Genomic DNA, 24,526 nt, shown 5'->3' with positions numbered 1-24,526 from the left:
AAGTTCTGTTCTTGTGATTTCATACAGTTGGTTTTATAGTTTTTATTTTTATGACCTTCATACCTCATACAGGGGTTTTCTCTTAAAATAAATTTAGTGATTCATTTACTAGTTGGCATAAAAGTCCACACATATTAGGTTGGTTCATTCTGCTACATTGCGAGGAAGTTACAACATAGTTTATAAACATAAGTTTTAGATTGGTGGGAGGAACATGATTCTGCATGTCCACCCCATGACTGGAGTACACAATTACAGCCACCATGTCCGGATTATTTGGTTCCTTGCTCTGTGATCTGTAGCAGAAGTCAAACATAAATGCTGTCTATACAAAACATAAGTGTAATGCTATACTAAGGACATGTTTGGTACTATGGGTTCTATTAACTAAGCTTTGATAGAAGATAAAGGGAATGGAGATAAGGTACCAGCCCAGCCAACCAGATCCTAATTTTCATTTTTGAAACACAGTCTGTGACATGACAGTTAGGGGCTGATTGGCTGGTACCTTACCCTCGTTCGCTTTATCTCCTAACAAAGCTTAGTAAATAGACCCCTATATCTGGGAGAGCTAAACATATACAGTCATTACCGGTGATTGTAATAAAAGTAACCATAGGAAATGTATTCAAGGGGGAGGGGGGATTTCTTGTATAAACACTGTGTTCCATGCTCACTATCTACCCCATCTGTGTCACGCGTCTGTCTGTCTGCCCCTACCCTTTAGATTGTAAACTCTCATGAGCAGGACACTCTTCCTCATGTGTTTTTCCTTCCCGTAGTATCACTCACGGCACCTAAACCATGACGTCTGCCACTGTACTACTTATTATTTGAGTGTTATAACTGCTGTTGCTGCAATGTTTATATACCATGTACTGGTCCTGCATTGTCTTGTACTGTAAGTCACTATTCTCTTGTTCTGCTCAATTGTTTATGTCATTTGTTAGGTGCTGCAGAACCCTTGTGGCACTATATAAATAAAGGATAATAATAATTTGTCATTCTTTCCCTAATGGTTGTAAAATAAATTATTTCAATGTGCTACCAATAAAAAACCTCTATATACATAAGAAAGCACATATTCACTTGTACAGTCTAAGAAATGACTAATCAATAGTAAAAAACTACACAGTATAAAATTATAAAAATTAATTGTGTCCTGAAGGTGTTAAATGACTAAACCCATAATACATTATATTTAGTTATACATGTTGCTAAGATGCAGTGTACATAGGATAGATATTAGCTCAATTAATTTGTTAGCTGAGCTTCTTGTAATATATTATTAACCAATTTTACCATTCATACTAATGTACAAAGTGCTTCACAGTTTATTACTATATCAGAATACCTGTACAACATTTAATAAAATTGCAACTAAAAGCAGGGATTTTTAAAGATCGCAATAAAATATTCATTATTAAGGATACAAAATTAGTTACTTTAACATTTATAGACATTTTGATAAGAAACCTTTCCATTTTATTGTTACCAAAGATGAGTAATTTATCAAAGGTTTTCAAACAATTTCTACTGCACAAGGCCTATGTATTTCTCTATACACACTCTTATTATTAAAAAAAAAACACCAAAAAAAGACTAATCAGAATAATGCATGTTCAGATCAATATTTACACTATGAGGGAAAACAATTGTAGCATTGTGGGTTCCGTATTTGCTTATTAAACAAGTTTTATCAAACGTATCTTTGCACTTGGTCATATGGCCTTGTTCTTTACAAATAATTGTAGAGTACCATTGTTGGAGCCAGGTAGTTCATCCTCAGCTCCATAAGTTTTAAATGCTTCTTGTTGGCTTAATTCACAGCTTAGCATTTTATAAAGTTTAATTGGTCTAACACAGTAAAATGGTGCTAGTGCCAGTCAAAGGACTGGTTAACCATTCTGTAGAACCTGTGATTGTGTTCTCTGAAGTAAGAGTATAGTTGCTGTAGGACAGTTTCGTTCACGACAGGGTGGGGGCGCCCTTTGGACTCATGTAAGCACCTCTCTCTCCCATCACTTCGAATGCAGTAAAATCCTTTAGTTTGATTGAAGTAAAAGTTTGAAGATACAATTCTAGGAGGGAGCTCCAGGAACCTCTCCACCTTCTGCAGTTCCGTCAGTGGCGTTTTTATTAAAGTATTACCATCCACTATGTGAATCTGATCTAAACTGAAATACCTTAGCCACCTCTCCATGTGGATATCATACAAGCTCCTTTGGATGGCCTTATATTTGGTATTAAGTGCACCGTTTTTAATCACTATGCCCTCAAAGGTTTGTACTGGCTTATGATTTTCAAGCCTGTTGTAGTACACTTGGGTGTAATCGGATATGACCCTCTCCGTCGGGTCTCTCAGAATCAGAAGCAATTTAATGGAGCTGTTCATACCATGTATCCTTTCTGGTGCCTGCAGTGATGTGAAATAGCCAGGAGTCTTCTCAATAGTAATCTGATTTTCGAAGGAGAACGGCATAAGATTTCTGTACCAGTCAATCCCTTTGATGTAATTTTCATCCCAGTCAAAGAAATGTACCTCTGTCGCAGCTACCACAATGTTTGGGTGAATGTCCAACATTTCTAGTAACGCTCTGGTCCCACCTTTCCGAACTCCCACAATGATTGTCTGAGGCATGCGGCGAATGGTACCCGGAGGCTGGGGAGAGTAGAGTTCACTTGTATTGAAGAGTTCCCCCACTTCCAGTTTAAAAGCCTCTGAAAGGGAAGAATTTTCAAGAGGTGGGTAGTCAACAGGAGCCGTCTGACACTGGGTCAGTAGGAGGAACGCGGAGACCAAATATACGGCCATGAAGAGGGAAATCGAGACGTCAATTCCAAAAAATGCAAAGTCCAGCTGGTGAGCTCATGTGCGCAATGGAAATGTAAGAAGTGGAAAAGAGCAGAACACTGGAAATGGTGTCCAAATGCATCTATTAAGGAAACAAAAAAACAAAAACATACACATTAGAAGATAATAGAATGTTTGGCTGTAAGATATGACAATATTCCAAATACACAATCTATTTTGTCCCCATGAATCGTTCAGAAGAACATTTCTTTTAGGCAATAAAGAAGGAGCTTCTTCAAAAAGTTGAGAAATAACCAAGTTGTATCTGAGACATACTGTACAATGTAAAAAAACAACCTTGACTTAGAGATGACCCACCTGCCTAACAGTCCACCCCATCTGACACCTGTATTCCGCTTGCACCTTTCATTTCACCGCCAAATGCACTTGGAGAAGGGTGACATGATGTATAGTGGATCTAGAAATTGTAGTTCTCACTTCTCCATATGTCTTCTCAATGCTCACGGAGAATTTAGCAACTGGAAATTCTTCAGTGTCACCATTTCACAACAGTATGTACAGCACAGTATTTAGTTTTCTTTTTTTTTTTTAAAGACTTTATATAAAGTGCATTTCCATGAAGGTCTACAAACTATTTTCTTCCATATAACCCATCACTGTTTGCAGAAGCCACTTCCTAATAATTATTTATTTCTTATTTTTATAGTTTTCAATTCCCAAAGAGTTCAGGAGTATGCAGGAGCCTTTAACTCTTACAAAATAACAGAGCGCTGAAGTAAGCATGACTGTCTATAAACCCCAAGGCTGAGGTTGTGTATAAAATGTCATTTACATTGTGATCTCTGTGGTTTATATTGCAAGGTGCATAAATTAAATTTCTAAATGTTGTGTTCTGCTCTGGGGACCAGTAATCCTCCCTCTCTAAACCTAAGGCAGCATAATACACACATACTCAAAAAATGATTCTTTATGGATTTCAGCCTTCTACTGGTGTAAAGATCTACAGACAGTACATGATTACTTCTTTACATTTTGTTTTTTTACGGTCCAATCTCTTTACCGCTCACTCTTAAGGTGCGTACACACTAGATGATTTTTAAATGGTATTGTCAATAACACATCGTTACGACAATTTTGTTTAACCATCTAGTGTGTACACACTATATCACTAACGATGTGTGTTCCCGCGGGTCGTTAACAATATCCCCAGTCTGTATTTGCAGTACAAGCTGGGGATATAGCTAGCAATGCAATGCTGATGAATCCCCCCCCCCACCGTCATTCGTTGTTGCCGGCATCAGCAATTACCGATGCCGGCACCTCCGCCGGGTCCCGCCACTGCCGATATCGCTGGGTACACACATTGTCTAGTGTGTACGCACCTTTGCTCCAGTGCAAGCTACTAAAATAATTTCACAAAAGTGATATTGCCCCTAAGAGTATCCCAAATGATTTGCATAGAGGTCAGCATCTGACTTTGATTTGTTCTCAAATGCTTCAAGGGTTATTTTCAACATCAATTAGTCTCACTTAAACCAAACAGCACGGTTGTTTTACTGAAGAAATAGTTTAAGTGGCTTGACATGAAGCCAGAGCATTGCTCTTTCACAGTGTTTTCAGAGGTCTGCTGACCACCCTGTACATTTTCAAGTGGTGTCACAGCAAAAAGTTAATGAAGAAAATGAGACCAAGAGCCAATTGCTAATAATTTTTTTTTTTTTAGCAGAGGATTGATTGCCAAATGTTACTAAAAAAAAAAAAAAAAAGTCTGAATCTAAAATTAGAACATTTTCCTCATCCCTAATACTTTATGGATTAGATAACAAACATACTTGTGGGAAGACTTGATGTGCTAATGAATAGTTGTATTTTTTTATTTCATTATTTCTTTTGAGAAATTTATATTAGATTATATTTGGAGATCTGAAAACGTTGTAACAGAGCAAAAAATAAACGGCAGCACTGTAAGGGTAAACGTCAGTGCTGTTCTAGAAGAGAACGATTCCACCCTGGCTTGTCTTATTCAGGGAGAGGAAACCATCATCTGCTGTCAATGCCTTTCTCTTTCTCAGAGGAAACTGTCCGTTTTTTCCCCCCATCAACCCTGCCACAACGTGGCTGTCTGTCAATCAAATAGATCAGCTGTGAAAGAAAAACTATGCTGCTAGATGCAGAAATAAAAAATGCAACACAGACACTATGACTATTTACATTGTCCTTGCTCACCGTTAAATCAAAGTTATCTCGCTTAACCTTTATGTTAATGTGTGTGTTCTGATTTTGCCTGAAACAAGTGATTAGTTTCAGTTTTATCTAGTGGTCTAGTCCAGTGGTTTCCAAAACTTTTTTGAATCACGGCGCCCTAGTGCATCAGCATTGTTTCACGGCACTCCTAAGCCAAAAGTTTGTTATTGAAAAAAAAAATGTAGTCAAGTAGCACAGTGAAATAAATTGTGCTCCCCTATCATCCTTAGGTTAAGTCATACAGGTTGAGTCTCCCATATCCAAACATTCCGAAATACGGAATAATTTTGGCATGACTCAGATAATGAAATCTTTGATTTTTGATGGTTCAATGTACACAAACTTTGTCTAAGGCACAAATTATTAAAAATATAAAATTATAAAAGTATAAAATTACCTTCAGGCTGTGTGTATAAGGTGTATATGAAACAAATGAATTTCATTTCTGTGCACAAACTTTGTTTGAGCCACAAAGTTATTGAAAATATTGTATAAAATTACCTGCAGGCTGTGTGTATAAGGTGTATATATAACAAATGCATTATGTGTGTATATTTATGTCCTATTCCCAAGATATTTCATTATGGTATGCAATTATTCTAAAATACAGAATATTCCGTTATCCAAAATACCCCTGGCCCCAAGCATTTCGGATATGGGAGACTCAACCTGTATAGTGGTGGACAGGTTTGTGCACAAGATTTACATGACATTGACCATAAAGAATTTGATTTGGTGCTGGACCACCAACCTGAGGCACCTCTGCAAGTGTCCTGAGGGGCACCAGGGTGCCGCGGCGCGCAGTTTCCGAACTACTTGTCTAGTCCCTTAGCTACATACTCTTTTGTAAACCTCACATTGAACTTCCTTATTATAATGCCTGTCCAAATTATCTCCCATTCACCTCCACCCCATCTGGTTCCCTACTAGAACACAGACAGAGGAGGCTCCTTTTAGAGACTTTTTATTTAACAGAGATTCAAACTATCTATTAACCTGGTCAGGCTACAGGCTTCTGACAGCAGCACAGATACATATGACTGGACAGTGGTGTCTCTGTGCGTATGTAAGGAGCCACCGCAATACCAGCTACAGATGACCGTCAAAACAGAACAATACAAGTCATTTTAAGGGGGTAGCCTCAAATATTTAGGACCCCTGGTATTTAACATGGAATGCCACTCCATTTCTGATTGCAAAGCAGCCCCCATAGGATTTTATGGGGGCTGCTATGTAGTCGGATTTATCAAGCTCCAGAATACAAAGCATTTTGGACTTTGGCCCCAGCAGCTAGCACCATCTGTAGATGGTGATAGCCTATAGGTTACTGTTTCGCAAATATTTTCAAAGGGGGGTTCCTTTGATCCCTCTCTGTCACCAGTCACTAACACATGCACTAGCATAAGTATGTATTCTCCCCCAGGAGTGACTGGAGTGTGAAGGAGGTCGCAGCACAAGTGCCATCTCGGTGGAAGAAGGGGATGAGCAACTCATTTATATGACCCCGAATCATGTTCCCCCTTGTCCTTGTAAGATCTAATTAATAAGTGTACTTTTCAATATTTCAATTTGTAATTATTGAATTGAAGATTTTAAAGTATTGTACTCTATTATCAGATAAGACATTATTTTGTGGAATAATAGAAGTAATAATAGAACAGAGGAACACACAGACATTAGAAATCCATTTACGTTCCACACACTTTGCCTTTGCAATCTGCTGAATGAGACCTGTCCTGAAGGTTATCAGCTGTGATTCAACACTCACTCAAAGAGCCTCTGAATTGTAGCTTCTGTTTGTCCTGGACTAGCCTGAAAGCAAAGAAAGTCTACGCTGTGCCTATCAGGTGTGACAGAAATGGTGAGTGGGGCTGTCACAAAATCCTATACACTCATAAATCTCTATACATGACAAATAACATGCATGGTCTCTCAGCATTGCCCTCTCCCTGCAGACCGCAAACTCTTGCATGCCGGGCCCTGTCTCCTATCTCTCTCAAGGCTGTGCCTAGTTCATCAGCCTTGTGTGTACTTGTTCTGTTTTCATATATTTTGTATGATTTGTGCAGTTTTGTGGCACCAGACAGGTAAACAATCATAAATGTTATGGATTGACACAAGGTGCATTTATCCTGGGAGCGACATCAATCATTTCCCATCAATCACTGTATCTATGTCATTGGGATTGCCATATAGTTACCGGTTTACTCTATACCAGACTGGAAATAAGTGGTATGTTCAAATCTGTTGAGCTAAATATTTGACTTGTGCTTCATTTCGTTGCAAATGTTTGCACTAGTGAAATTGGGCCTCAATGGCTCACCAGCCCTACCCCAACCACACTATACAGCAGAATGAATTGACAATTTTTCCAGTTATAGGGGCCTATTCATCAACACTAAAGTAACGTTTTTAAGGACATTTTCCTTAAATAACGTTATTTTAGTATTCATGAAGTATCTTAACGCAGGAGATATTACTGATATCTCCTAGTTAAGTTCCCCTGCGTTAATTTCCACACTCCCCATACATTAGTATGGGGATGTGGAAATTATGGTATTCATCAAATTCCAAAAATTATGTATTTTCGGAATTTGATGGAAGTACTATCCGCCACTGTGAGGTGGCGAATAGCAGGTGACCACTTACCTGCTTCAAGTTGGACAAGTCCCCCGCCATCTCCCTCCAGCGCTCTAGTACGTCCTCTGGCTCCAGAGACTGGTCGGACACTGTGTTCTCCCAGCAGAACACAATAAAGATTAGAAAAAAAAAAACTTTTTTTTTTTCTTCTACTCTGCACTGTGGTCTACTGGTAGACCATGTGTCAGACCAGCAGGACGGAGCCGGAGGCTGCTGCGCGGACAGGTAAGTGCGGGACGGGAGGGAGGTGAGCGGAGGGGGGGTACACAAAATTACCGCAGCTCTAAGTAGTGCTGCGCATGCGCTGGGTTTATGGATGTAACAGCGCATGCGCAGCACTGATTAAAGCTGAGGTAAGTTAGAGTAGTGAGGAAAAACTATTTCCCAAAAAGCTGTCATCGCAAAAATGACAGCTTTTTGGAATAGATAGTTATGGAGAGGAGGAATGATGAATTCCTCCTGTAATTAGGTAGAACTCCATGCGAGTTCTAAAACTAATTACCGCCATCGATTTTTATGTGTTAATGAATAGGCCCCATAGTCACAGAATATTGTGAAGCAAAAGCAGTACTCAGACTATATTGCCGAAATTTCAAAGATCTGCAAAACTATTTTTTATGGCGAAATGTAGAACTGAATCTGCTATGTAGCTGTGAGTGAGCGCCTTGATAAAGACTGGAAGGCTGAAATGCGTCAGGTCTACAGTCTGGAGTGACAATGGACACCTGATACATAAAGGACTGATGCAGCGTTAAGACTTTTAGCCTGGCACTCCATCTAGGCTTTTGCTTTGTGCATGATATAATACAATATGTTTGCGCCATCAGGGAACTTGTCTCGCCAAGAAGGGAATATTGTATTGTGTTATATTATGTTTTCACAATGTGACTGTATTTTTTTTTCTTTTGTTATACTGTAGACCATTCAATTAAAAGGTGATAATGCCAGGATCTCTAGTCACTCAGATTTCCCTTTAGGAATAAAAAATACCTAAGGGACTCCGATCTAGGTTACTCCACATTGCGGGCTGGAAAGGTCTGACACTTGGAGATGTCTGAAATAGGAAATATAAATATGCTATTCAAAGCTTTGCTCTAATGAATCTAATCACGAAGACGGTGGGAGGACACCTGGATTGGTTTTTGGTGTGATATTTATGTACATTAATGATTATTTTTTAACTCTTCCACAAATGTTGTGGAGGTGTTCCAAAATATAGTATAATTAATTACTGCACGATATTGTGCTAATTTTTTTTTTTCACTACATGATTTTGGAAATATAAATAGTGTGTGTTAATCACAAGATCACCCATCCAAACAGGCATCCATTGTTGTTCATATATTCACTCACACAAGTGGTGAACTGACTGGATCCCATTGGTATTCCTGTGAGCGACTGCAGAATCACGGTAATATGTGGCAAAATGGTTTAGAAAGAACCGCTCACCTTTAGCAATCATAATGTGTGTATGTATATATATATATATATATATATATATATATAGCTCTATTTATTAACAATTTTTTACTAAAATAAAGTGAATAAGGGTGTTTTCACACCCTTTTCACATTATTTTAGTATCACCTACAGTTACTAAAGGACAATTGGAGTAGAATTCGCAAAATTCTACTCCAACCCCTAAGTATCACTTATTTTTAGTAAGCAGATCACATTTTCCATAATTGTAATGGGAAATGTGATCTGGCCAAAGTTACTAAAAATAAATTGTGAAAAAATACCGGGGAAAGCCCTGTGATAATAAAGCCACCTGGAGGTGGCGTTATCCAGGGTCTCCCCCGGCTACCGGACTCCTGCCCTGCTCTAACGGGGAGAGCAGAGCTGGCCCCAGTAATCAGTTGTGTGGTCTAAACAGACTACACACTGATTTACTGAAAAAAAAAAAAAAAAAAAAAGTAAAATAAAAATTTACTTACCTGACTCTAGGGACTGGTGGTCGGGGCTCCGGTGATGTCCTCCCTCTGGTCAGCTGGTCTCCCATGCTGCACTGCGGCCCGGTCATCAGGTGATCGGGTCCCAGTGCAGTATGGGATATCACCTGACCGGAGGACATGGAAGACATCACCGGAGCCCGGATCATGCAGGCAAGTATAATTAAGGGAGAGGTGGGGTCACGGGTGGGGGGGGTGTGTGCCGTGATTGTGGGGGGTGGGGCTTAACAACGGGGGTGGGGCTTAGCCCCGGGGGGTAGCAGCGGCGGTCGGTCGGCGCATGCACGGGGCACTGGTCACTACCGTGACTAGTGTGCGGAGGGGATTCACAGGGACAGAGTTTTCTCGCAAGCTCTGTCCCTGCAAGGGATTTGTAGTAAATCCCTGTGATATTGCCTGAATTCGCATTCGCAATGCGAATTCAGTCAGTAATATCACACTACAATCTGCATTCAAAATGCGCATAGTAGTAAATAGAGCCCAGAGAGAGAGAGAAAGAGAGAGAGAATTTAACTATTTTGATATATTTTATAATGCAAAGGGTGATTCTTGCCACCATATCTACTTAAGCACCTACAGTTAATCTGTTTCACAAATATTTCCTTTTACTACAGTATCATTACTTCTGCTCAGGAATATTATGGCAGAGTTTTGTGCTATGATAAAGGTTTACTATAGTATATATGGTGCATTATAATTTTATAGGAGGATTATATTGTCTGCTCTGCTTTAGGTTAATGTACTTCATTGTAATGATTTAACTAAAGCCTTAGTAATTGAGGATAAAGACCTAGAATGGCAAAGCTCGGAAGTGTGCTCAATGACTTGCATTAAAGTGCTGTGTACTAATATTGTAGTCTCTGGCAGACTCGCTGAAGTGCTGCTAAGTACTCCGGCTGTGAAATTTCAGATCACTCTAGATTCTAAAATAGGCGATACCTCCTGACCTAATTTCTCATCAGGCACTATATTGGGAGTGTGCTTGACAGCTTGAGAGGAAAAGGCGGACAGCTTTTCTTCGGAAAAATCCTACCTGACAGCTACTAGAGGATAAACACGTACGCCATACCTCCACACATCTGTGTAAAGAGACGTCTAAACAAAGTACTGTAGACAAATTTCAAGAGCAATTTAAACAACATTAGTGGAAAAGTGGAGAACACTTAATAAGTAATTGTATATAGGTGTCATACACTCCTTATTAGGTTTGCCTTCCAATACCTTCATGTTTTCTCCCCTTATATTAAGCTCAGAGGTTCCCAAACGCAGTCCTCAAGGCACCCCAACAGTTCAGGTTTTAGAGATATCCATGGTTGAGCACAGGTGGTAAAATCAAATTGACCCAGGTGCTAATAACTTCACCTGTGCTCAACCATGGATATCTCTAAAACCTGAACAGTTGGGGAGCCTTGAAGACCGCATTTGGGAACCTCTGAGCTAGAACACACACACACACTTTCCATTTTGAACTTTGGGGGGAGTTGTATCAAACCTTTCTTAAGAGGACAGGTGGAGTAACAATTGGATTCTGTCCTTTTGTGGAATGTACTTAAGATAGGTAGAAGATGATTGGTTGCTATGGCAACACCACTTGTTCTCTGTAGAAGGTTTTATACACGCCCCCCTTTGTAAGGTACTGTACTGTTGCATAAGAAGAAACCATTATTGAAGAATCACCATGTATAAAAACGTGTTCCCTTCTGTTTTCTGGTTTTCTGTCACCTGGCGTCACCTAGGTATGGTGAATGGAGAGGATACGTTAGGCAATCCTGATCATGTGACGTTAGGGATCACATGATCGGACAACCTTATTCATATACAAATTAAAAAAATGCTTTTTTCTATGTATTCACATATAATTACTTTATGAAGAATATGTCTCCTCTTTCAGTACTATTTGTGGATTTATGTGATATTTTGGTTCATTACGTGCTGAACAGACAGATGTGGACAATTAATGAGCAATGCATAGAACATTTAAACCAGGATTGACATATAGAGACAATACTCTGGCCTCTCCGGAAGCGGTTTTCTACAGTGAAATGCGTCAGTGAGCAGACGGCATCTCCATATCGGTCTTTTATCCAGTGAGCGACTATTGAATATACCCAGTACTGGCATAGCAGCTGGCGCCATCTTCATTGACACAGAGCAAGCACCAAAAGATCGGAACTGCACTCTGAATGCTGCTCATCTGAACACTTTAAAGGGTAACAATCTATATGTGTCCACACCTGTTTAACATCACGGATTATTTGTAACCAATAGGGGTACTTTCAACACTTTGAAAGCACAGTAGGTCAATCCCCACCTATAGCAGCTCACTCCCAGAAACACTGGTCTCTATACTCATCCTCATCACCACCTATAGAGGAGACAAGGGAGAAAGAATCGGTATTTAATGCCGGCGGTCGGGATGCCTCCTGTCAGAATACAGACAGCGGCATCCCGATGGTTGGTATCTGACAGGTGTCGGGTAAGTATACTTACCCTTCTCTCCCTAACCCTCCCTACCCCACACCCTAACCCTCCCCATCTGTGCCTAAACCCAAGTCTCCCCCCTTCATGCCTAAATCTAACACTCCCCCTTAGTGTCCAACTCTAACCCCCTCCAGTGGTGCCTAAACCTCCCTCGTAGGGGTGCCTAAGCCTAACCTCCTCCCAAAAAACCTAACCCCGCTACAATGCCTAAACCTAACACTCCCCCACCCGCAGCTAACCCTAAGGGCGCCCCGGACTTACCTCGCTCGGAATGGTGGCATCATGGCCACTGGTTTCATAACTACATCCCGGGAGGGAATCGATATGTAATGCCACATCGCGGGCACCGGTCTCATAACTACATCCCGGGAGGGAATCGATATGTAATGCCGCATCGCGGCCACCGGTCTCAAAACTACATCCCGGGAGGGAATCGATATGTAATGCCGCATCGCGGCCACCGGTCTCATAACTACATCCCGGGAGGGAATCGATATGTAATGCCGCATCGCGGCCACCGGTCTCATAACTACATCCCGGGAGGGAATCGATATGTAATGCCGCATCGCGGCCACCGGTCTCATAACTTCATCCCGGGAGTAGAGTATACAGGTACATTTACCTGATGTGTGGACATAAAGATTCAGGACACCGAGTTAAAAATGACTGTCCGCCTCAAATATACATTATATTACTATCTTCTTTATTTTATATTTTTAAACATAGAGATAAATATTAAAGTGTCTATGAAATAGCCGTGCCCACTTCTATTTATTATTGATTGAGGGAAACTCACTTCCCCCCTATAGGGCAACTGCTAAACCCAAACCCCATTGGAACTGTGCATACCAATTGGTACCATTCTTGGATACATATTAAACCAGCATTTCCAGCTCCACTTAAGAATCTTGAAATTTAATCTAGTTAATAGAGTCTTGTTCAAAACATTAGACATATTTGCGTCTATATTGCCCTTAATGAACTGAGAGAGTTCTGCTCTGTGCCTGAAAAAAAAATACCATATCAAACGTGGAGACCCATTAACGTTACTGAACTGACAACAGTTACAAAAAGGCACTTCACACACTAGTGTAATACTCTTAAAAAGAATAAAGAAAAAAGAAAGCTATTTCAAGGAATAATTTGGCTTATGCTATAAACTGTATGCGCTATTAATGTATACATATGAAAGCACATTAATGTTCTAAATTTGTGGATCTTTTCCAGATCCCTTATTTGCATGTAAATAACTGGTGTTTTGCATAGACAAAGTGTACAGCTGAAATTAGCATTTGTAATCATAACATCAACTATTTATAAAAGCGTTAATAATTAAATTCAAAGATGGCACAGTCATCTGCTGAGCCAGATTTAACTGAAACGCAGAGAGTTCTGGCTAAAATGAATGCAAACAAGTATTCAGCGAGTGCAGAATTGTAGGGATAGTGGATACCAGTTCCCTCAAGGCACTGGAACTGTATGCTCAAGAATCTGAACAATCATTTATTCAAAAGTATATATAATTAGCAAAATCTTATTTATATTAATTTATTCTGATTTTAAATAGTAGCATATTTTAATGTCTGGTTTGTTTTGTGTGTACTTCATGCTATTTACTAATAAATGCTAATCCTTGAAAATAACAAAGTAAATCCTAAATGTAAATATTAGGAATATCCAATTGGTGCCATTCTGTTTACTGTTTTTGACTTTCAACCGCCATTGGATTGAATAGCGTCATCGTGGCTCTGTTGCCCTCTGTACAATACCGTGAACTGCACTCAGAATTATGTTGGTCACCAGTTTTTTGTACTAAGGCGGGGGGAGATTAAACTTCACCGCAAGTTTGTTAAACTCCCTGGATCAGTGCCCAGAGCTATTCAATTGCCCGCATCACTCCCGACACTTAATTGAGGTGCAGTTTACTGCAACTAAGTCCTGTGGCTTAATCACTGTAAACTGCATTTTCCGACTTAAGTCCTGGGCATGATGCTGTTACCAAACATGATGCTGTCCCGAGGCACTAGCTGGCGTGGATCTCTGCTTGCATCTCAGGAGGTATAAAGCAGAAATCCACTATTTGTGGAACAGCAGCACGGGCAATTCAATAGCTTTGGGCATTCATCCCAGGAACCTAACAAACTGGCACTGAATTTAATGCCCCCCAAGGTTAAGTGACAGACGATGATGGTTTTATTGAAACATTGGGAAGTTGGTATTTGGTTATGTTTCACTTTAGTTACATTAATTATACAAGAACTTTATGGGGGGAATTCAATAGTACGTGATGTGCCTCTGGGCATCACAGCAATGCTGGATGCGCCCATATCGGGCAATTATGGAAGTGCTGATTTTGCAAGTTTTCCCTCGCACCTGTATCAGCTGCGAAGGAAAACGTACAACACTAATGGACGCAATTTGCTGTTCCGGAATGGCACATTGCGCCAATAGCATACAATTGAATTCCTCCCTATAATTGGCAATACTGGTTATCTTTGGATTTTACCTATTACGTTATTCACAAAGCCCCAGGGTAGCCAAAAAAAAGCACATGGGGTTCTCAGCAGTGTATAGAGGGACCCCTGGCTGGCTCTAGGTGGAAATGCCGTCATCAAGACTGCCGAGACTAGAGTCCTGGGCCCGGACACTGGCAGAATGTGAGGGGGCCCACGCCTGCTCCTACCATCGCTGCATAGCTTGCATTACCCCTCTCCCCATGGAGAGATTCCACTATTCAGTCTCCGATAACAATGGGGGCGAAGCCAATACCGGCGCGAGGTACTTGTTTCATCAGAAATGTAAGTAATAAGTATGCATGTGTATGTATGTATGTGTGTATATGTATATGTGTATGTATCTTAGTGTGGATATACATATGTATGTTTTATATACAGTCAGGTGCATAAATATTGGGACATTGACATCATTTTCATATTTTGGCCTCTATTCACCACCACAATGGCTTTGAAATGAAACAAACAAGATGTGCTTTAACTGCAGACTTTCGGATTTAATTTGAGGGTAATTATGTCCAAATCAGGTGAACGGTGTAGGAATTACAACGGTTTCTATATGTGCCTCCCACTTTTTAACGGGCCAAAAGTAATGGGACAAACTAAACAATCATAAATCTAACTTTCATTTTTTAATACTTTGTTGCAAATCCTTTGCAGGCAATTACAGCCTGAAGTCTGGAACGCATAGACATCACCAGACGCTGGGTTTCATCCCTGGTGATGCTCTGCCAGGCCACTACTGCAAATGTATTCAGTTCCTGCTTGTTCTTGGGGCATTTTCCCTTCAGTTTTGTCTTCATCAAGTGAAATGCATGCTCAATCGGATTCAGGTCAGGGGATTGACTTGGCCATTGCATAACATTCCACTTTTTAGCCTTAAAAAACTCTTAGGTTGCTTTTGCAGTAACAATAATATATATAATGAGGACAAAAGGAAGTACTAAGCACAAGAAAGGTTTAAAAGAGAACCTCCAACTGATAATTGGAGGAGGAACTCCAGATTTGATAATCAAACGGAGGATTTTTTATGGAAAACCAGAGATCCACGGAGAGAAAGATAACCCTAACACAGAAACAAAACATGTTAAAATTATTTAATAAAAGAGGGATCAGATAAAGGGGACACAGAGCAGGTAAATACCACAGAATGTCTAAGAAAAGAAGAATAAAAGAAAAATAGAAGATTAATGCATCACCCATGAAGGAGACTGTGGACAAAATTGTCCCAGATATTGATAAGGAAAGTAAGGGTTCAACTAAAATTTATAACCTTAGCAAGTACACTCTAAAGAAAGACTTAAAAGAGATCCTTGAAAAAGGTTTAAAATTTGCTCCTTCCAATAGCATAGATAAGTTTGAAGTTTTTTTTTAGATCTCCAGAAAGTTGTTAGAAAGTTATGTTTAAAGAAATCCTTTTTGGAAAAGAACATAGAAAATATGGATTTCCCGATGGGGGACATTAATGTTTTCTGCAAAAAGTCCACTTTCTTCCCAAACACAAAAGGGGATGCTTTATAGAAACCTTCGAACGTTGTGTACGGGAAGATTTAGAAAGGACGGAATTTAAAATCCCTAGAAAGAATTTAACCACCATACAAAGAAAAGCAATTAAATCTTTAAGAAGTAAGTCTGAGATAGTGGTTCAAGACCGCTGATTAAGGTGTGTGTGTGGGGGGCACTATGGCGGTCATCAATAAGATCAGTAATATCAAGTAGCAATCAGGTTTTACTTTAGTGACCGCAGATGTCAAATCTTTGTATATGATCATATAGCACAATCAAGGCATCACAGCTTTAGAACATTATGTTAATAAGGAAGGTTTAAATGTAACTCTGAAGAATTTAATTTTGGAAGGAACTTCCTTCATTTTACATAATAACTTTTTTTGGTACCAAGGTGATTTTTACCTGCAGGTATCTGGATCGGCGATGGGCACTAGGCTGACACCAAGTTATGCCAATTTATTTATGGCCCACTGGGAGGAGGAGACGATATGGTCTGACCACCAGTGGAGTGCCAGCCTAGAGCTATTGATCAGATACATAGATGATGTGCTGTTTATATGGAATGGAAATGACAAGAGTCTTAATAATTTCTGCTTTTATTTAAATGACAATCGCAATATAGAACTCACTTTTGCGAGCAGCACAGTAGAGGTAAATTTTTTAGATCTAACCATCTATGTGGAGGAAAGTGAATTGTATACCAAAAACTACTCCAAGTCAACTAATTGCAACTCCTATATTAATAGAATAAGCAACCATCATAAAAACTGGATTAGTAGTATTCCTAAGAGCCAGCTCCTACGCTTAAGGAGAAATTGCAGTACCCTTGAGACATTTGATGATCAAGCTGCAGTAATGGAACAGCAATTAATTGATAAAGGGTATGATAGCAGTATGGTTAGAGATATTAAAAATAAAATTAGAGACACACCTAGAAATACCATTTTAGAGAGTCAACATCTGATGAAAAAGAAAAAAAACCTGAAAATATGGGGGTATGTTTCATCACAAAATTTACCTCACAACATAAACAAATTGAATATATTATTAAGAAACATTAGAAAATCCTTGGAAGAGACTCGTTATTGAAAGGATTTATACGCAAAAACCCTAGTTTCATCTATAGAAAGGCCGACAACTTAAAAAACCTGTTTGTTTCTAGTGCCTTACCGATGGACAAAATGACTACGAGAATTTTGTCAAAAGGTTTCTACAGATGTGGATCGTGCGTGATGTGTAAAAATGTCTGCACTGAAAAAAAGATACCAGAGTATGCATCCAATACCACCAAAAAAGACTTCATCACCTGTGGGACTAAAAACATTATTTATTTACTGGAGTGTACATGTGGCGACCAGTATATTGGTAGGACAGGTAGGATGCTAAAAGAACGCCTTTCGGAACATGTACGCAATATAAAAAAGGGTTATGATTCCGATAATTTATCTTTACATTTCAAGGAGAAACATAATTGCAATATTAAGTCTCTGCAAATTTTAATACCACAGAATTTACTAAGGACATTGGAGTACCAAAAACACTGAGACCCAATTAACAAGAGTTGAAATGAGAACCATGTATGAGTTACAAACCTTAGTTCCATATGGTTTGAATGTGGAATTTGAAACTAAATGGTTTTTATGAATTTCAGGAATTTTTTTATGATTCTTCATATTTGATAATATTTCCTTTTTTTCTTCTCTCCCTTATGCTTCTGGCCGTTTTGAGTTTTTATTCATATTTCCCATATGTTTTATTATTTTACATTTTAGGATTGGTCTTAGTATGGATATTTATCAGGATGTAACATTTTAGACCATTTTTATCCATTTTGGATTACATGTACTGTATATTTTATTTTTAATAGGTATTTATCATGATGTCACTATTTGGATCACTTTTATCTATTTTAGATTTTTATGTAACATGTCTATATTAGATGCATTCATTGTTGATTGAGGATGGATAATAATCTCTAGGAGAGACTTTTTATAAATGTAGCATGTTTATATTAAATGTTATTCCATTGTGATCTGAGGATGTTATAGTGTATGCATAGTACCGGCCATTTAGGTTTCCAGCTCTTCATGTGATTGGTGGAATTTCAACACATGACCAGAAGAAACCAGGCTTATAAACCCACCACTTGACAGATGACAGCACTTCTTGATAAAGAGGGGAAGGCCCCTTGAAACACGTTGAAGCTGTGCATCTTTTTACTGAACAAGGACCTACATGGAGAGGTGAACTGAAATTGCGGATTCTCACCCCAGATTCCGATGACTGCAGCACTTGGGCTATAGACACCTGGTTCCTGTTTGTTCCTTACCTTTTTGGAAATATGTTTGTCGTTACCTCCATGTGAATAAATACTACTTTTTTTTTACCTGGACAAGTGGTATTCTACTTCCAGCCGGGGAGTATAAAGATACCTTTCTGGGAACGAGAGTGAGAATTTAATTGTAAGTGTCACTCCGTTTATGTGAAGCTGTTACTTTATTACCAACTGAAAGAGATACCTTGATGTGAATGCGTGGGAGTATCATTAGGTAAGTTTCTGACATCCTGCTGTTACAAAGAAGCTGCCCTTAGAAGCATAGATCGTTATCAAAGACATCCCTGCGTTATCAAGCAGAATTGGATTTCTGACAGCGCTGGTTTACTATATGTTTGTTTTCTATCTCGAAGGTAAGTATCGGCCGTTAGGGGGAGGGTTAGGGATAGGGTTAGGCATTAGGGGGAGGTTTAGGGTTCGGGGAGGGGGAGGTTAGGTTTAGGCACTGGGGGGGGTAAGGTTAGGTTTAGGCAGCGGGGAGGGAGTGTTAGGTTTAGGGTGTGAATATTGGAATATACTACTTTGAGCATGCTATATTAGAAAATTTAATTTCATGCTAAGCATCATTACAGAAACTGTATATGAGTTCTGCATTGAAATTTGGAACACAGTTAATATGTGCTCTGTATTTGCTGATATATCTACACTGGGAGAGGAGTCCTGACTTATATGAGAACAGGACTCTGGTGATGATATGACTAGCCGCCTAAGACATCTCTGTACTTTGAAGGATTCATCTGACACAATGTGTTAGAGAGGATAGGATTATCTGTTAAAAACAGTTTTATTTTTCCTTGAAAGATTTGTCTGACATACTGTTTTGCTGGAGAGAACCCCAATATATTTGTTTTCTTTGAGATTATCTCTAAGGTGTCCATGTGTCTTTTTCATTTCAGTCAATCTTAATCAATGACCTGCCTCCTAGTAACACACACCAGACATTATTTCTTAGCATTCATGGTATGTGGTTAGCGTTGTGCCGTAGATAGGACTTTGGAATAACTGACAGAAATAGCAATAGGTATTGATCCACTGTTTAACTTTATATGATATTTGAATCATACTTCTGACTGGATAATGGCAAAATGTTAGTAAGGATTGATATGCACAGTGCTGCAACTGGGGCGGCTATGGAGGCACGTGCCCCGGGCGCCAGATTCGAGGGGGCGTCGCCGGCAGGGCTGGACTTGACCAGGAGCAAGATGTCATCTGCCCCCGGGCCAGCAAAATGCTTCTAAAAGGGGCCGCAGGCGCATAAAGGACCCGATTCAGAGACACTCGCAAACAGCGAGCTCTCGCTCTGAATCAATGCGACCGCTTCGTTTTCTAAAACCCGGCCTCCTGGCCGCTCGCTAAGCTGTGGGTGACCACAGCTTTAGCGAGTGGCCAGGAGATGGTCGCGAAGGTCCCGACCATTGCGACGAGACCCTAGTGGTAGGGTCTCGTCTGCCGCAAGCCCCAGTGATCTTGCGGTTCTAATAGAGCCGGAAGCTCACTACTGACATCACTCGTGATGTCAGTAGGGCCACCCACAAACGGCAGGCATTCCTTCAGGAACGCCTCCGTATGTCCAGCCACCCCGCCTACAAAATGGGGCGAGCTGTAGATCAACATCGACAGCCGCCCCATTTGTAATGAGACACGGAGCGAGAGAATTTCTCTCTCGCTCCGGGGCTTGCGCACACGCAATGCCCCCCATCGACCCGCTTGCGGGCGGGTCTGAATCAGGCACAAATTGCGGCCGGGAGACATGCAGACTGTGTTCACGGCCAATCTGACACACACAGAGCAGCGTTCTGAAGGGGGTGGAGTTTTGAGGGGTGGAACCATCTGGGTCACAGTAGTCCTCTCTAGAAACTGCTGTCCTCCTGGATTATTATGAACAGCCCCTTTTAGCGAATACTGCACAGTGGCTGGCCCCTCCCCTGGGACAAGCCACCAATGAGCTGAGCTGCTTTCCAGGCTGGTGCCCCCTATCCTGTCTCCCATCCTCCTCCCTTTTCCATTCAATTCTGCCTCCTGAGTTGATTACTCCTCTCTGTGCTCATGGCTGCTTCCAGAAACCAGGTAAGTGGCTGGTGGGGTGGGCAGATAAAGGTTATATAAAAAAAAAAGAAAAAAAAAATCTTTATGTACTGGTTAGTGTGTACAGTTTATATGTCAGTCTGCAATAAATAATGTGCACGGGGTGTTTTATTGTTTGTATTACGTGTATGTGTATATATGGATAAAAGATATATATATATATATATATTTATACAGATATAGATGCAATAAGTAAATATGTATAAGTACCGGTGATTTGGGGTTTAGTGGCATCAGCGCCTGTCATGTGCGCTGATACTGCTTCTCCTCCATGTACTAAAGTGGAGATGTGTTTGAAATGACAGGGGTGCATAGCACTCCTATCTTCAAGATTGTGCACCGATGTGCAGGCAAATGCAGGAACGGTCAGTGGCACTGACCATTGTGACAACTGTAGCTATAGATTTCGGCAGCTGCAGCTGTCGTCGCCGCACCACACAGCACTTCCCCGGGCTGGCTGAGAAAGGTGACGTCATGCACGCTGAAGAACAGTGTGTGAGGAGCCTGCCACCGCCGCTGCCTTACGGAGCAGCAAGGAGCAGATCTAGGTGAGTGGTGGTGGGGGGAGAAGTAATGCAAACACAGGGTGCTGCTGCAGAGATGTAGGGAGGAGACATACAGACAGTTGAAGTGATACGGGCAGGGCCAGATTAATGGGGGAGGTGACAGGGGCAATGGTCCCAGGGCCACCACACACAGGAGGGCCCCCACACACACAGGCCTGATGATAGAGGGACTAGGGGCACAGGTGTACCACAGGCAGGTAACGGTTCGGGGACAGTCTGGAGAGCTGCTGTAACTATTGCACTGACCACCCCTGTTGCAATAAAGTTTCTTTTGTTTAATCGGCGCAGCACGCTTGACATCATGATGTTACGCAACGCTGCACCCACTGAAAGGCAGACACAGCAGGCAGCAGAGGTGCCGCGGCGAGCAGCTGGAAAAGGTAAGTGTGCGGGCTGCGCGCCGGGGAGACACTGTGGTTGGGGAACTCTGGGCTGGAGAGACAGCAAGGGCCTGTGAGGAGGTCACCAGGGGCGGCACTGTGGCCATATTAGAGGGGGCCCCCAAAAGCCTTAATCCGTCCCTGGATACAAGAAGGGCGGGACACAGGCTGCTGCATAGACACCGTGACACACACCAAATTGCTGCCTTGCCCCGGGTGACAAAAATCCAAGTTTCGGCCGTGATATGCCTTACAGACATAATTGTATTAAACACTTCCTTTAACTGGTGATGTGTAGTCTTCTCTTCTGACATTACCAATAATTAACTTATTGTGACCCAAGGAGGAGGAGTTTTTTTCTTCTGTCTATCATGCTTCTTTGAACCACCTCCAAACCTTACTTTGACACGTGAAATTTAACCTCTTTTAAAGTATATACAAATACATTGGTTTCTATCTCATTCTTGATTTGTATGTCCTGTGCGGAATAATCTTTTTTTTCTCTGCATTATAGCAGAAAAGAGCAAATTAAGTGCATGGTACAGTATCTCAGCTATTTACAGTAAGTGGCCCAGCTTTGGCTAGCCAGATTGTTTGTTATTGTAATTGTGGGGTGTTTGTATTAGAGACACCCCTGTATTTTGTTTTTGCCAAACCACCCTCAAGTGTTTTGGATCGAATTTCTTTGAAAATGTATTTAAAAAAAAGCTCAAATCTACCAACATCAATAACTTTCACTTCCAGTCAACTTTGACCACCTCACGGCACCTGAAACCACGAGGGAGGGACTTAAATTGAATCCAAAACACGAGATATCCAGTTTTTAAATCACAGTTCCGAATTGCCAGAAGACCTGAGTCAGGACTCTGTTCTACTCAGAACCCCAAAGTGACTCCGAACTGGGACTCAGTTCAGCTTGGAACCCCTAAGTTCGGGCTTGTTTGGTTTTCTCAAAAACCAAACTGTTCACCTCTAGTTAATATATCTATATGCCAAGCACGGGCATAGGTACATAAGATGTAGACAGTTCGGCTGTAATGGGGCCCGGGCCACCTTCGGGGGCTGGCCCTCACCCTAGTTACAGTCATCGCTCCTCACTGTGAGGAGGTGTGGTTTGTGAATGCCTACCCCATTCACCCATGTCTGCAAGGAGCATAACTTCCAGTTTGATTAGCCTTCTTATACACCACATTATATCAGATACCACTTAGGATTAGGGAGACTAATCATTTTTTAAAGACAAATAATTATATTTGTTCGTTTATAATACTGACTATATGCTAATCAATATTCAATTTAAATCATATATGTCAGCTAAGGAAGCAGAAGGTGCAAATATTAGATCATTTAAAACCAAAATGGATAAACTGTTAAAAAACAAATTATTAAGGGGCCCCTGTCTGTCTTGCTATGCCCCTAATGCCAAGGGTTCCAGCAGTGTCAGATTAAAATGTGGTTTTACTTTAGAAGTAATGGATTGGGTCTGATAAAATGTGAAGAAAAAAAAAACATTTTTAAAAAAATATTTGAGTGAAGTAGATGTGACAATATGTAATAATAATCACAGAGTATTTATTACAATGTTAGCAGCCAAATGGGCCCCGGACTGACTAAATCTCTGCATGATAAATAGATCTTGCCAGAGACATAATTTAGACATTTTGGAGTATGAACATTTTAATGTTTTTTTTTTTTAACCATTTGAGCTTTTTCAATTATTTCCTATCAATTCTTGATTTTTGCTAATAACACGACTGCCCACTTTAGAGACAATTGCTGTTTTCTTTGATTGTCCTCAGTAAGAACACACACACACATAGATAGATAAGCTCAGGGATCGGTGCCACCATTAGGTAGCTACCTAGGGGCGCCGGCCACTGGAGGGTGCAGCTCGCCACCCATAATGACAGACAGTGGCCCTGTGTAAAGTCAGCGCGGCAGCCGAGGCACTTGTAAAGCCAGCCGCGGCCACCACTCTGTCAGTGACTGAGACAATGTGCAGCGACGGTGCTGCACACAGTCTCCTCACTCCCCGGCCCCCACAGCATCTGCCCTGTGTCCGGCCGGGTTCAGTCAGGCTGCCTCCTGCAGCTTTTGGTTTCACTTGTTTGTGAAAGCCAGCCAATAAATCAATCGCCCGCCCCTAGGCCAGCTCTGTACTTCCCCATTTGCTCCTCCTCTCTTCTTTTCAGAGACGAGGATGGATGCCACCCAGGCTGAAAGCCTGGGAGTAGGAATGAGTGCTGCCTGCAGTGGACTGTAATCAGTATGTAATATTATATATAATATATTAACAAGCAATGTATATTGTGTGTATGTGTATATAATACACGGTCTACAGCACCATTACACTTACACACAAACACACATTTGTGGGGGAGTAATAGGCTGAAATTCTGCCTAGGGCGCCGGGAAACCTTGCACCGGCCCTGGATAAGCTAGCATGTAAACCAAACCTTGCACCCTCCCTGGATAAGCTAGCATGTATACCAAACCTTGCACCGGCCCTGGATAAGCTAGCATGTATACCAAACCTTGCACCGGCCCTGGATAAGCTAGCATATAAAACAAATATTGCAGCGGCCCTGGATAAGCTAGAATGTATACCAAACCTTGCACCGGCCCTGGATAAGCTAGCATGTATACCAAACCTTGCACCGGCCCTGGATAAGCTAGCATGTATACCAAACCTTGCACCGGCCCTGAATAATCTAGCATATAAAACAAATATTGCAGCGGCCCTGGATAAGCTAGAATGTATACCAAACCTTGCAGCGGCCCTGGATAAGCTAGCATGTATACAAAACCTTGCAGCGGCCCTGGATAAGCTAGCATGTATACAAAACCTTGCACCGGCCCTGGATAAGCTAGAATGTAAACCAAACCTTGCACCGGCCCTGAATAAGCTAGCATGTATACCAAACCTTGCACCAGCCCTGAATAAGCTAGCATGTATACCAAACCTTGCACCGTCCCTGGATAAGCTAGCATGTATACCAAACCTTG

At 41.0% G+C, this 24,526-nt stretch overlaps 1 protein-coding gene across 2 annotated transcripts in view; it reads right to left on the bottom strand.

The window, feature by feature from the left end:
- Positions 1-1,151: 1,151 nt before the first annotated feature.
- LOC148518899 (heparan sulfate glucosamine 3-O-sulfotransferase 1-like) overlaps positions 1,152-24,526 on the bottom strand; it is a 164,193-nt gene continuing 140,818 nt past the window's right edge. For both annotated transcript variants that reach the window (XM_088477003.1, XM_088477004.1), the window contains one exon: positions 1,152-2,936. In XM_088477003.1, the coding sequence (XP_088333129.1) occupies positions 1,877-2,815 (939 nt within the window). In that variant the 5' untranslated portion in view covers positions 2,816-2,936 and the 3' untranslated portion in view covers positions 1,152-1,876. The remainder of the gene's footprint in view (positions 2,937-24,526) is intronic.

Source organism: Taudactylus pleione, unplaced genomic scaffold (genome assembly GCF_031769625.1).
Source record: "Taudactylus pleione unplaced genomic scaffold, aTauple2 ptg000198l, whole genome shotgun sequence".
NCBI lineage: Eukaryota > Metazoa > Chordata > Amphibia > Anura > Myobatrachidae > Taudactylus > Taudactylus pleione.
Note: the sequence above shows the minus strand (reverse complement) of the source record. Positions and strands in the feature narration are given on the sequence as shown.